Below are 14,957 nucleotides of genomic sequence, written 5' to 3'. Positions count from 1 at the left end.
CGACCTCAAACACTCTTCCAAACATACCAAATTCACCTTGAACCAAGAGTTGAAAATGATTTTTGATATCTAGCGTTTTTTGTTATTCAGTATAAAAAAAAGAAATCCACCTCTTTGAATTAGTTGGTAAAAGGCCTGAACGCTTCAGATATGGTAATGATTTCCTTCTTGAGTATGTTAATATTTGTTGTACAAGGGATTATTTGCACAGACCCTGCAGCTGTTATCTTACCCCAAAGTAACATTTAAAATGACTGTATTCTTTGTTTTCCAAGATAATGCATATTTAAAATGGATCTGAAGTGGAAATATCAAAGACGTAATATGACCACAGAACTCTAGATCTGCTCATCTATAATATTGGAGTGGCTAAATTGTGTTCCCAATAAATTAATGTAGTTAAAGGAAAATGATGTCGTGCACTTACAGTTTTCTCAAATTGAATAACAAAAATAAAATAAAAAATTACAGTATATACAGGTGCCTGTCAAAAAATCAGATTATCATCAAAAAGTTACTTTATTTCAGTAATTCAATTAGAAAAGTGAAACTTATATAGAAGTGTTAAACCCAGAGTGATATATTTTAAGTATTTCTTCTTTTTTTTTTTAATTTTCATGATTATGGCTTACGCCTAGTATAAACCCAAAATTCAGTATCTCCGAAAATTACAATATTACATAAGTTGTACAAGGGATTATTTGCACAGACCCTGCATCTTATCTTACCCCCAAGCAACATTTAAACACTTCCCGCCCCCTGGCCATCAAATGATGGCTGGGTAGCAAGGCTCTTGTTATGGGTGGACATCATATGATGGCCCTCCAGAACGACCACTCTCACACGCATCACGGTGATTGGTGGTGTGATGTATCAGTCTGACACACCGCTACGCCGATCTTGGTAAAGAGCCTCTGACTGAGGCTCTTTACCATGTGATCAACCGTGTTCAATCACGATGTAAACATTAAGAGCCGTTGATCATTTTTTTCTCACTCGCGTCTGACAGACGAGAGTAGAGGAGAGCCGATTGGCTGCTCTCCTGATGGGGGGGGGGGGGGGGGGGGGTCTGTGCTGATTGTTTATCGGCACAGCCCCCTGGGATGCCTGCCCAAAGCACAAATTTGTATATTTCTGGATTTAAAGGCACACCCATTTTAACTTATATGCATTTCAATTATTTTGTTTTATAAGCTCACTATTGTCTTATATATTATGTGATCACTAGTACTATTGTTTTTTGTGATTCCTGAATATTTTTTTCACAGTTGGCGTGATAGCACTGTCTTTAAAGAGGAAGTAAACCCTCATGGGTTTTACTTCCTCTTTGTTTTCCTGCAAAGGTAAAGCATGAAAATTTTTCCAGCCAATTGTTTACTAAATTAAACCATCTGTGCATAAGAGACCTTAGTGGTGAGATTCTTTGGTTGTTTTTGATTTTGAAAAAGGGTTGTGGGAGTTTAGTAGAGAGACATAGAGGACTTGATGGATAGAAGTTGTGAAAAAAATACAAAGTTATAAGATGCAAACAACAAACTACAGAGTCATGTGACCGTGTTCATTTATATGATCACTGGACTGCTTGGGGATGCCAATATCATTTTATTTTCCTCCATTTTCATAGTTTTACGTCAATGTTTGTATTTCAACCATTGTGCAAGGTGTCTGAATATTGCTACTCAACCCAATGGGCAACCAAGTTAATCCCATTGCTGTTAAGCAATCCTTTGATTATATAATTTCTTTCCTTCCACAATGGGTGGAATGAAAGAATATAGCTTTATTCCCCCATCAACACAGTCAGTATTGATGGGGGAATCCTTCCCGCAGTGCTATTGTGTTCGCAGTAATCAATGATGGTGGCTATAGCCACTAGCAGTGATCACATGAAAAAAGATACAACAGGCTGGTTGTACTGAAGTCAATTGATGGATTGGCTTCAGTTCAGCCAGCCTTCCTATAGATGGATCAAATCTCAGCTGGTCCCTACTGAATCAGCCTAGATTTGATCCATCTATGGCCAGCTTTAGTAATCAGCACTCAGTAACACTCCTGGCCTGACATGTTTCTCAATTCCTCTACAATTCAAACTGTATGAGGACACATGATTATGGGTGTGACTGTTCTGCCACCATAGAGCACTGGAGAAATCAGTCACAACTCAACAATTCATATCATTATTTTGTTGAGATTACATTTGCAAAACACTGCATTTTTTACTTTTAATCATCAAACTTCTGTCATGTTTTTTCTTGTAATCAGAAATGTAATTCATCCTTGGAAGAGTCCAGTGGCCACACCGACCAGCCTTAGGACCTGCCTCTGTTCCTGCCTGTCTGGGAGTTCCTGACGACATGTTACAACTCCTGTTGCATTAATCAGACAATCAAAGTTGGTCCTTATATTTTCCAATTCAGATGTACATGCATTGTGTTAAATGTCTGATATGTGAGTATGAAGGCACTGGCCCAATAGAGGTGAGGTTCGTACTGGTGAATACACGGTAGTGTGGTTCCTTCTTCATAGAGACTAATACATAATGAGGGTGTATTGTAGATGTTGTTCCGCTCCTGGGCTGCTACCTCTCTGATAGTGACAAAAAGAATGCTCAGCACTTGACAAGCTCTGTGGTGGGATTGGAGGGGCACCTAGTACAAAGATTCAAATCGCTCAAGGGTCTATTTGAAATGTTTATTGATTAAGAGCATCAAGTAAGACCAACGTGTTTTGTGGGAAAAACTCACCCTTCCTCAGGGCTGGAGCAGTAGATGTGATTAGAATTGAGATGAGATGCAGTGGAAGACATATAATAGGGCTTGATAAAGATCATCAAATCTTATCACATTACCAGCTACCGGCATTAAATCATGGAACCCTGTTCATGATTATAATCTCATCTACTGCTCCAGACCTGTGGAAGCAAGAGGCTTTTCCCCCTAAACGCGTTGGCTTTACTTGATGCAGACTTTATTACAATTAGGGCAGCCCATTCACCTTTAAAGGGCAACTAATGCACAGGAATGGACCAAAAAACAGAAATGCCGCATTTTCTTCTGATGCGGAGCACCATAACACACAGTTACTGCCATTAAATTATCTGGGAACCTCATACATAATGAGAGTATATTGTAGATGGACCTTGTTCCAGTCCTGTGCTGCTTCCTCTCCGATAGTGATAAAAAGAATGTTCAGCCCTTGACAAACTCTGTGGTGGGTATTGAGGAGCACCCAGTACAAAAGTTCAAATCACTCAAGGGTCTATTAGAAATTGTTATTGGTTAAGAGCATCAAGTAAAACCAACGCGTTTTGCGTAAAAAAATCTCCCTTCCTCAGGGCTGGAGCAGTAGATGTGATGAGAAATGAGATACGATGCAATGGAAAACATATAATAGAGCTTGCTAAAGACCATCAAATCTCATCCTATTACCAACTATCAGTATGAAACCATGGAACCCAGTTCATGATTTTAAAGCCCTGAGGAAGCAAGAGGTTTTTTTCCCCATCAATGTGTTGGCTTTACTTGATGCTGAATTTATTGCCATTAGGGCAGCCTATTCACCTTTCACAAGAACGGACCAAAAAACTGAAATGCAGGTTTTTTCCTTGATGCAGAGCACCACAACACAATTACTGCCATTAGAGTATCTGGGAACCTACTGTATACCCCGTAAAACAACCTATTTACTTTAAAATAGAAATGCAAGGCAAAGCATTTGTTTATATACTGTATATATATTACAAACATTATAAATACCCCATAACCTCTGTTCTCAGCTGCATACGGGGCTTAGAGAGGTGGAGGGTGGAGACTGCAGGGGAGGAGTGGTGTAAGCAGGAGGCAGAGAGACAGGAACACACTGATCTTCCCAGTGAAGACCTGTGCAGAGAGGTGTGGCTATAGGAGGGTAGGCAAGTTGTGCTCCCAGCACAGCCAGAAAACTGACCACACTGAGATGGATGAGCTTCTATGCCTAATGCAGTCAATTTTAAATAGGAAAGCCATGGGACTGGCGGGATCTCTCTCACAAAGGAAGAATTACAAAGAGAAACAGATGCTTTTTAAAACAAGTACATGGTACAATATGTTAGGGTAACACACACTTTTATTTCTTGTTTAGTCACTTCCTCTTATAGGGTGTCTCCCAACTGCATTGCACATCCTCCAGCTGCTGAGACTACAAGCAGTTAGGCCACTTGTTACACTAGGCAGCGATCACTGCATTACTACTGCATAAATGTTCTTACACAAATCTTAATTTACTTACTCATTGCAAACTTTGGGGGATTGTCATTGACATCGGTGAGGGTGACAGTAACTGTTGTGGTTCCCGAGAGGCCGCCCATGTGACCTCCCATGTCCTTGGCTTGGATGACCACAAGATATTCCTCTCTGGCTTCTCGGTCCATGTTGGGTAGTGCTGTTTTAATGATTGCTGGAAAAAGATGGAGATTTGTTAGGAACCGTTTATTCCGTTTTAGGCAAACCAAGAAGATAAGAAAACACAATACTAATTTCAAAAGCAAACCTTTAAAGTGTTACTAAACCCACAACAGTAAAATCAGTCTGTGTATGTAGTAAAGCCTGTTTATTTTACTCACTGTGGAACCTAAAATGTTAATCCTCTACAGTGTGTAAGAAGGCTGTCTGATCCTGTCTTCTCAGATCTTCCCCTTCTTTTACAGTCACCAATCCATCTGCTGATAGAACAGAGCCCTAGGGGGCACTCTGCACATGCTCAGTTTGATTTGAATTGCTAGAGAGGTTTTTTTTTCTTGGGAGGGTGTATTTAATCAACACAGGGCCAATCAGCACTGTCCAGACAGAGGGTCATGGAGCCTCATGGGACAGTCAGAGGAGAATGAAATCTCCTCCTGCAAGCTTTAACCAGTGCTCGACTGGACACTGATAGAAGTGATTAGACTATATACTGCTGATCAGAAAAGGTATTTAGCAGTCTATATTTACTAAAACAAATTAATTTCCATGTTCTGTGTACTATCGGAGACAAGATATAGTGAATGCAGAGTCCCGGGTTTAGTAGTACTTTAAGCACAGTTTAAAAGCAGCCAGTCAAATTCCAAAACAAATAAATTATATGATCCAGCCTGAAAATATATTCAACATATTATAAATCCATCCCTCATTAAGAAAAACACGCAGAGAAAACTTGTAAAAGCAACTGATCTGCAAATACTTGCACAATTAAAGTTAATTAATATCAAATTTTCCCCCACTGTCACTGTAAACAGAGTGTGTTAGATGTTTGTAAAAAAAAAAAAAAATCTGTTAAAAAATAGAAATTAGTTTGCCTTGGGAATTAAACCACTGGCCCGCTCCATTACCTCCAATCCCAATATCAAAGAAAGGATACATTAAAAATGGCCATCAGGGGTATACTCACTTTTGTGACCTACTGTAACTACAGTATATATATATATATATATATATATATATATATATATATATATACATATATATATATATATATATATATATATACATATATATATATATATATATATATATATATACATATATATATATATATATATATATATACATCCACCTCTATCTCTTCCTCTCTCTCTCTCTCTCTCTCTCTATACTATATATATATATATATATATATATATATATATATATATATATATATATATATATTCAAACCATTAATACCAGTAAATACCTTACAGTTAATAGCTGCTTTTCTCTTTTTTGTAGTGATCACATGATCGCTGTACTCATCTGCATCAGGGGCTTGGAGAGGTGGGGGGGTAGAGAAACAGCAGCACATGGGGGTCTGTCAACACAACTCTGATCATTGGAGGACAGGTGGGCTATTCTCCCAGCACAGCCAGATAACTGACCATGCTGAGATGGATGAGCTCTCATACTTAGCATTGTCAGTGTGAAATAGGAAAGCAGGAGGAATGACAGAATGCCCAGGTATTTCATACAAAGGGTTCAAGCATGCAGGTGTTTGGCTTTTTTTTTCTGTTCTGGCAAATTAGAAAGGAGAGTTTATTGATAGAAAAAAAAAAATAGCATATTCTGGAGAGGAGCTACAGGTATTGAGCAAAAAAAAAAACGACTGACATGAGTAAATGAATCTAAACGCATCTAAATTTGCTTAAATTTGCTTAAATGAAATGCTCTTTTCATGTATTCAATCCAATGGCCAGAATAGATGAATATTCTAGGCAACGTAAATGTGAGGGGTGCACTCAGTTTTGTGAGTTACTGTATATAATTATAAATACCTTTTTTATTATAATGCCGTGTACACATGACCGGACTTTTCGACGAATTAGTTCCGACGATCTTCCCGACGGACCTTAGGCCAAATTTCCAATGGACTTTCCGAATGAACAGACTTGGCCACACACAATCACACCAAAGTCCGTTGGATTCGAACGTGATGACGTACGCCCGGGCTAGAATAAGGAAGTTCATAGCCAGTAGCCAATAGCTGCCCTAGAGTCGGTTTTCGTCCATCAGACTAGTATACAGACGAACGGATTTTTCGAGCAGACCCGAGTCCGTCGAAAAGATTTGAAACATGTTTTATTTCTAGGTCCGTCAGACTTTTGGGGAAAAAAAGTCAGCTGGAGCCCATATACGATCGTAATATGCGTCGGATTCATTCCGTCGGACCTAGTCCATCTAAAAGTCTGGTCGTGTGTACGTGGCATTAGTGTGCACATGATCTCTGTTCTTAGCTTCATAAGGGGCTTAGAGAGGTGGGGGAGGAGAAAATGCAGAACACTGATCTTACCAGTGAATGGCTGTTTGTGTGTTGGGGGGGGGGGGGGGGTGTCAGCACAAGTCTTGGCCTTGGCCATTGGAGGGCAGGCAAGCAGAACTCCCAGAACAACCAGAAAACTGTTCACATTATGAAGCATGTGCTTTCATGCCTAGTGCAGTCAGTTTGAAATACAGTAGGGGGACAGGCAGGATTATTGGGTATTTCACACAAATGAAGCAATACAGCGAGAACAAGAACATGTTAACACAATTACATGGCACAAAAGACACATGTCATGAATATGAAATGCTGGGGCAACACATTCTTTTAGCAGCTTTTTTGCTGGCAGGAGAAAAAGGCGTTCATAAAAAAAATCACATGCCCTGTGTGCATGAGTCCATGGGAAGCCATACATAGAGAACAGGATACTTTTTAACACAGGTAAATAGTACGACATACACATATCAGGAATATGAAATGTTGGGGTGACATAGTCTTTAAATATGAAGGTTTCATAGTCACATAATGTGCTTCATAAAGTTCAAAAACAGTAAAGTTTTTGCAACTCCTTAAAGTGAACCTATACTTTGCTCATGCAGGACAAAACAACAGCTTGTCCTTGATGATGCCCTGGAGGAGGGGCTAAACGCGCCAACGCATTTCCGATTTTACGTACCAGCGACGCTACTTCCGATATCCGTGGAACGCGCATGGAAAGCATGCTGCGGTGGCGAACCCGGAATACACTGATGACTGTTTTTCAAGTCGTCTCGTGAGTGGCATTTTTGTCAATGCGCAGTCAGTCAGTGCCGGCAGTACTTCACTATATGCCTTTCTCCATCCTTTAATATATATCGTTTTCCCTGGTTCGTACACTAATTATTTGTAGGACTTCCTGTGACCTTGGATTTACCATCCTTACTCCACTAAGCAATTTTTGACCCTTAGGGGTCTACAGGCTCTGGAGAGTGGGGTCACAAGAGGGGATTTCTTGCTCTTTTTTATTGAGTGTGGTCTCGGAACATTTCCTTTCAACCTTGATACTTGAGTTATTTTCTCTGTGTTATTTACCATTGAGTATTTGTTTTATTGCACTTTATTGTGTATACACATGTAATTTCTGAAACAACTGGTTTTCATCTCCCCCCCCCCAATAAACACATGCTCCTCCTGTCTTTGCTCCCCAGTTTTTTCTCTATAACCACCCAGAGAAAGAACACAAGTCCTATATATGCTCTTAGTCCTTCTAGTCAAAGCTTACACAGCTAATGTGTCCCCGTCCCAATCTGACAGTGCTGGGCCAATCACCAATAACTAGGGCTGCTGCATGGGAGAAAAGGGGGTCAAATGCTCCTCCATATCTGAGAATACCAGGTATTTTTCATTGTTCCTGATAGTAAAAGATTGAATCAAAATGTGATTCATTTTATTTGTGGTAGTGAACCCTTTATATCAAAAGTGACACATGATACAAGTACAGAACCCGAGAGAGACATGAAGACACCATAAACAGTATATTGCATTGGGAATATGGTGTGCGGTCGTTTTAGAAACAAGATGAGATGAGTGAGATAATGTGTGACACTGGGTGAATCCGCTGAGTCAAAGATTTCTAGCACAGAGGCAGATTTGACACATGCTTATAAAAGGAAAAGGGAGCATCTCTACAGTGCACTATATCAATTAGTTGGATAAAAACACTTACAAAACCCTGGATGGGCAGCTGTCATGTTGAACTTAGCAATTATGCATAATAGAAGGGGTGCCATTATGTGACTAATGCCATATGAAGCAGCCATAAACACATGGTTTTGGTTTATAAATGCCAAGGTACCTTTCACTTTGGTAGGGTGGGAAGGTAGCAATTCTGGGTGTTTTTTGGAGTTGCACCAGTATCCTACTTCTCTTTGTATACCTTCAGTTGTAGTACTTCTGGATTTTTTTTGTTATATACTACCTTCTGCTGTTGTACTACCTTCTGCTGTTTTGTGCTACACCAGAATTCTACTCTTATGCATTCAATTCTGGGGTAGTACTTCCTGAAGTGTTTCAGAATTCCATCCAGAGTCAGTCTTCTATTTACTCACTTCTACAGATAGTCCTTCCTTGTGTATTTTGAAGCTACATCATAGTCATCCTTCTCTTCACTCATTTTGGGGTTTGGGGCTCCAGCAAGATCTTTCTCCTATGATCCTGCATGCAGGGGTAGTAGTTTCTAATTTGTTTTGGAGCTATGTCAGGATCATCTTTCTATCCACTTCCAGAGGCAGTACTTCCTGATGTGTATTTTAGTCCATCTGCAATCCTGCTCCTATCACTTCTAGGGAAATATAATACTGTGTTTGGGCACTCCACCAGGATTTTCCCCTACTATGCATCCTATACATCCAGATGTTCCACTGGGAAAGGGTTTTCTATTGGTAACACTTCCTGCTTTACTTTTGAGCTCTGCTGGGATCCTCCTTCAATTCATTCCACTACCATCGGAAATACTTCCTCACTTCTGGTGGTAGTACATCCTGATGTGTTTTTTTAGCTCCTCTGCCATCCTCCTACTAGGGATGAGCCGAACACCCCCCGGTTCGGTTCGCACCAGAACTTGCGAACGACCCCCGCGTTCGGTACGAACGTTAGAACCCCATTGAAGTCTATGGGACTCGAACGTTCGAATTGGAAAGTGCTCATTTTAACGGCTAATATGCAAGATAGTGTCCTAAAAAGGGTTTGGCGACCTGCCTCCTGCCTCAGGGGACATGGGTCACTGCAAAAAAAAGTTTTAAAAACTACCGTTTTGGCGGGAGCACTGATTTTAATGACGATTAAAGTGAAAAAAAAAAGTGAAATATTCCTTTAAATATCGTGCCTGGGGGGTGTCTGTAGTAGGCCTGTGAAGTGCCACGTGTTTCCCGTGTTTAGAACAGTCCCTGCACAAAATGACATTAAACGGAAATAACACCATTTAAAACTGCTTGCGGTTTCAATGTTATATCTGGTTCCTGCAATATGGTTGAAAATCATTGAGAAACATGGCATGGGTAGCCCTCCCTGCCCATTACCAGCCTATTTGGGTCTTGTACGCATATTAAGGGGAACCCCGTACCCATATTAAAAAAAGGAAATGCGTGTGGCCCCCAGGCCCTATATACTCAGAACAGCAGTATACAGGCGGTGCAAACAAGACAGGGACTGTGTAGGTTTGTTGTGTTAAGTTGAATCTGTTTGTCATTTTCAACCGGTACATTTTTAAAGTGTAGCTCCAGTCAAAAAAACTATCTTTAAGCTTTTTGGAAAACATAGGGAAGGGTTATCACCCCTGTATAATTTGTTTTGTCGTCCATCTTTTTTCATCTCACTTGCTGCTGTCTCCTTGCGTTTGCAAGTAGGAGATGTTTGTAAGTTGGATGTTTGAAAGTAGGGGCCTGCCCTATATTATAGCGGTATGTACTGGGTACAGAGCACGCAGACAGCACGCACTATCTCCTAACACTACTGACTGCAAGCCCTTTTATTAACCACTTGTTAGCCCAATGTTTGCATAAAGTGAAAGATGAAGTTATGCTGAGTAAATAGATATCAAACATGTCACTCTTCAAAATTGCACATGCCCGTGGAATGGCGCCAAACGTCGCTACTTAAAAAATCCCCATAGGCGACGCTTTAAATATTTTTTTACTGGTTACATGTTTTGAGTTGCAGAGGAGGTCTAGGACTAGAATTATTGCTCTCGCTCTAACATTCTCGGCGATACCTCACATGTGTGGCACATGCGAGCACATGGGGACATGGGCGCTTTAATTTTTATTTTATTTTTTTATTGTTCATTTTACTTTATTTATTTTAGTTTGACATTTTTTTTCCCAAAAATATATTTTTGATCACTTTTATTCCTATTACAAGAAATGTAAACATCCCTTGTAATAGGAATATGGGGTGACAGGTCCTCTTTACAGTGAAATCTGGGGGGTCAATATGACCCCACATCTCACCTCTAGGCTGGGAAGCCTGAAATAAAAAATAAAAAAAAGATTCTGGCTTTGATCGTACTGGCGAGTTGGTAGAAGCACTGGAGGGCGGTGAGGGGTGGGGGGCGTCTATGGCTGGGTATTTCAGGGTATCGCCGAGTATGGCTGGGTATCTCTGAGTATGGCTGGGTATGGCAATTTATGGCAGGGTATTACAGAGTATTGGCGGGGTATTGGCGGGGTACTACAGAGTAATAGCAGGGTACTGCAGAGTATTGGGGGTACTGCAGAGTAATGGCGGGTACTGCAGAGTATTGGGGGGTACTGCAGAGTAATGGGGGTTACTGCAGAGTAATGGGGGGTACTGCAGAGTAATGGCAGGGTACTGCACTGCAGAGTAATGGCGGGGTACTGCACTGCAGAGTAATGGCGGGGTACTGCAGAGTAATGGCGGGGTACTGCAGAGTAATGGCAGGGTACTGCACTGCAGAGTAATGGCAGGGTACTGCACTGCAGAGTAATGGCGGGGTACTGCACTGCAGAGTAATGGCGGGGTACTGCAGAGTAATGGCGGGGTACTGCAGAGTAATGGCAGGGTACTGCAGAGTATGCACTGGTATTGCAGAGTATTGGCAGGGAATTGAGGGGTTAAATTCGGTGAGCAGCGATGTGGGCACTGCAGATGCAGCCCACATCGCTGCTGACACCGATCTCTTTCCCCTCCGCTGTACCGATCGGTACAGAAAGGGGAGGGAGGAACAGGCGTCATAACATGACGCCGGTTTGTTTCCAAGTGATCACTCCGTCATTTGACGGAGCAATCACGTGGTAAACGGCCGCTATGAGCGGCCGTTTACCGTGATGCGCCGGGTCCTATGGACCCGGCGGTCACGGATGCTCTCGAGTGCGCACACCTCGGGGCACGCGAGAGCAGAATTCTGGGAGGCCGTTAATTAACGGCCTCTCTGAGTTAAACAACCGCCCTGAAGCCGTTAATCGGCAATGGGCAGTTGTTAAGTGGTTAAAGCTAGATCACTAGCTATATAGGTGAGGTGAATATAGTGGTGTATACTGCAGTCAGGGCACAGACAACAACCACTACACAGCAGCAAGATAGGAAATCAGCCAAAAACGATTGGTGTGTACTGTGTTGAAGGTACACAGAACACCCACTGCTTCAGATGCAAAGTAATACACTACAGGAGGCCGCCTTAAAGGCGGCCTTATATAGTGTGGGGCGTGCACTACACAGCCTGAGCTATGATTGGCCACAGGCAGGATGCCTGTGGCCAATCATGGCTCTCCTCGCTGCCGGCGCTGCGATTGGCCAAGCATGCGGGGTCACAGTGCATGCTTGGCCAATCATCGGGCAGCAATGCACTGCGCCAACGCAGTGCATTGTGGTCCGCGCGCGCGTCACTCGAATTTTGACGCGAACGGCCAAAACGTTCGGAATTCGCCGAACGGCCGAACAGCCAATGTTCGAGTCGAACGTACGTTCGACTCGAACACGAAGCTCATCCCTACCTCCTACTATCACTTCACTTCTAAGGATAGTAATCCCTAATGTATTTGGATACTCAACCAGGATTTGCCTCCTATGCATTAACTAGCTCTGGGGTATATCCTCATGTGCTTTGGAGTTTCACTGGGATACTCCTGCTATCCAGGTCCTTCCATGCGTAATAGTTCCTTCTGTGATTTTGAGTTGTGCCGAGCTTCTCTTTCTAGCCACCCTCTTCCATCAGTAGTACTTCCTCACTTCTAGGGCTAGTACTTACTGATATGTTTCATAGCTCAACTAGGATACTCCTATCCACTCCCTTCCACTTGTAGTACTTCCTGATGTGCTTCAAAGCTCCACTGGGATCCTCCTTCTATCCACTATCTTCTATTGGTAGTACTTCCTGATATGTTGAATAGCTCCATTTGGCTCTTCCTTCAATTGCTTCACTTCCAGGAATAGTGCTTCCTAATGTGTTTTGGTGCTCTGCCAGGATCTGCTTCTTCTGCGCTCACTTACAGGGCTGGTATCTCCTGATGTTCTTCGGAGCTCACTTACAGGGCTGGTATCTCCTGATGTTCTTCGGAGCTCAGTTGGTATCTTCCTTCAAACCACTCTCTTCTATTGGTAGTGCTTCCTGATATGTTTCAGAGCTTCTCTGCAATCATCCTCCATGCATTCCCTAAGCCCTTGTACACGCGGTCAAACATTCCGATGGACAATGTCCGATAGGACCGTGTTGTCGGATAATTCGACAGTGTGTGGGCTCCATCGGACTGTTTCCGTCGGAGTATCCGACGGACCAAGTTTTCCAGCTAGGACATAAAATTTTCTGACAACATGATCCGATCGGACTTTGTCCGATCATGTGTAGAGAATTCCGATCGGACAAAGTGCCACGCATGCTCAGATCAAATTCCTAGACCAAAGCTATTGGCTACTATCCTGAATGTAGTCCCGTCCTAACAAAATAATGGCATCACGTTAAGTACGATCGGATTTTCTGACAACTTTGTCCGACTGTGTGTATGCAACAGTTTCGGACAAATTCCGTCAGACAAAATCCGTCGGACAAAATCCATCGGACAAAATCCAACGGATTTGGTTGTCGGAATGTCCGACCGTGTGTACAAGGGCTTATAGGGGTAGCAAAACCTACTAATGGGTCTCAAAACACCTCTGGGATCCTCCAATCCACCCATTTCTGGTGATTATATTTCCTTTCAGCTTTGCTACCCTGATAGCCCTAATTATTGAATTGTGTAGATTGTAGACCAGTCAGCATATGTATATTCACATATTCACATATACAAGAGAATAAACAGCCTTCAATTCTTTGAAAAATATGAGATTTGCTCACAAATGGATTTGCTCATGTCTAGTACTTAATTATGTTTTTTTGAATTAAAGTTTTTTAAGGTATCTCCTCATAATGGAGTTAAATTATTCCACTACTTTCTGTACAGTATGTGCTTTACTTTGGGTACATTGTTTAACCTGAATTTTCTGCATCTAAGTACACTTCTTTAGAAACTGTCATTTACACCTTGAAATATTAAAGTTATAACAGCATTAAGTGCAAGAGTTTCTAACTTGTAAGAAGACAAATATACATTTTACACAAAGCCTTTCTTCTGTTGCATTAGTTGTGTGAAAAGCTTTTGTCGGATTGATGTCAAGATGTATTTTCTTCGTTTGAAATTTTAAATTATTTAAAGCCAAACTCTATGCAGATATATAAAAAAAAAGACACAAATGAATGCAGCTTTGTAACTATTTAGACATCATAAAATGTATTTTTTAAATGCGAACAGTGTAAGTATCGAAATTTGAGCTGGTATTGGTCTCTTGCAGTCCTTGTACAGCAGGGCTGAAGTGTAATGCTGCGTACACACAATCAGACATTCCAACAACAAAATCCATGAGATTTTTTCTGACGGATGTTGGCTCAAACTTGTCTTGCATACACACGGTCACACAATCTGGTCAGAAATTCCAAACGTCAAGAATGCAGTGATGTACGACGAGCCGAGAAAATTGAAGTTCAATAGCCAGTGCGGCTCTTCTGCTTGATTCTGAGCATGCATTGAACTTTGTGCGTTGGAATTGTGTACACATGATCGGAATTTCCAACAACGGATTTTGTTGTTGGAAAATTTAAGATCCAGATCTCAAATTTTGTATGTCAGAAATTCCGATGGAAATAGTTCAATGGAGCCTACACACGGTCAGAATTTCCGACAAGAGGCTCCCATCGAACATTTTCTATTGGAAAATCCGACCGTGTGTACGCGGCATAAGAGACGCAGCACAATGAGCCAATTGGACCATGAGCTGACAAGAGGCATACTGATAGGAAGAGAAAGCAGAGTGATGAGCTCATATCTTTCCTACTATTCAATCACAGGCTGGGGGCTGGTCCAGGATGACCTGGGCTCAGAATGGGGTGAATGATGCTGTCCATCAGACTGATGAGGTCCAGCAGCAGACAGTATGGGGGGGGGGGGGTGTCTCTGCATTAATATTGCATATTGCAGCAAAAGCTTGTTTTATTACTTTTTCTTTCTTTTGTTTTTCTTTTGGCTCAAGTTTGACTTTAAATTGAATTTGTTTACCCACGTGGGTACTGAGGAAAGTTGTATTACTGTAATTGCTAGTGAAGGTTAGTATCTAAACATCCATTCTTCTATTCTGTTTGGTGAAAGCATACGTAAGGTATTGCGCTAACCATACACATGATAAAT

The 14,957-nt window shown here is 41.6% G+C and overlaps 1 protein-coding gene across 2 annotated transcripts in view; it reads right to left on the bottom strand.

Annotated features, from left to right (window-relative positions):
• The window catches only part of CDH8 (cadherin 8), a 663,994-nt gene that overhangs the window by 261,085 nt on the left and 387,952 nt on the right, over positions 1-14,957 (bottom strand). For both annotated transcript variants that reach the window (XM_077454372.1, XM_077454381.1), the window contains exon 5: positions 4,267-4,434. In XM_077454372.1, coding sequence (XP_077310498.1) covers positions 4,267-4,434 — 168 coding nt within the window. The remainder of the gene's footprint in view (positions 1-4,266; positions 4,435-14,957) is intronic.

The sequence above is a fragment of the Lithobates pipiens genome, unplaced genomic scaffold (genome assembly GCF_037356315.1).
Source record: "Lithobates pipiens isolate NorthernLeopardFrog02 unplaced genomic scaffold, aLitPip1_a1.2 Scaffold_10, whole genome shotgun sequence".
Lineage (NCBI taxonomy): Eukaryota > Metazoa > Chordata > Amphibia > Anura > Ranidae > Lithobates > Lithobates pipiens.
Note: the sequence above shows the minus strand (reverse complement) of the source record. Positions and strands in the feature narration are given on the sequence as shown.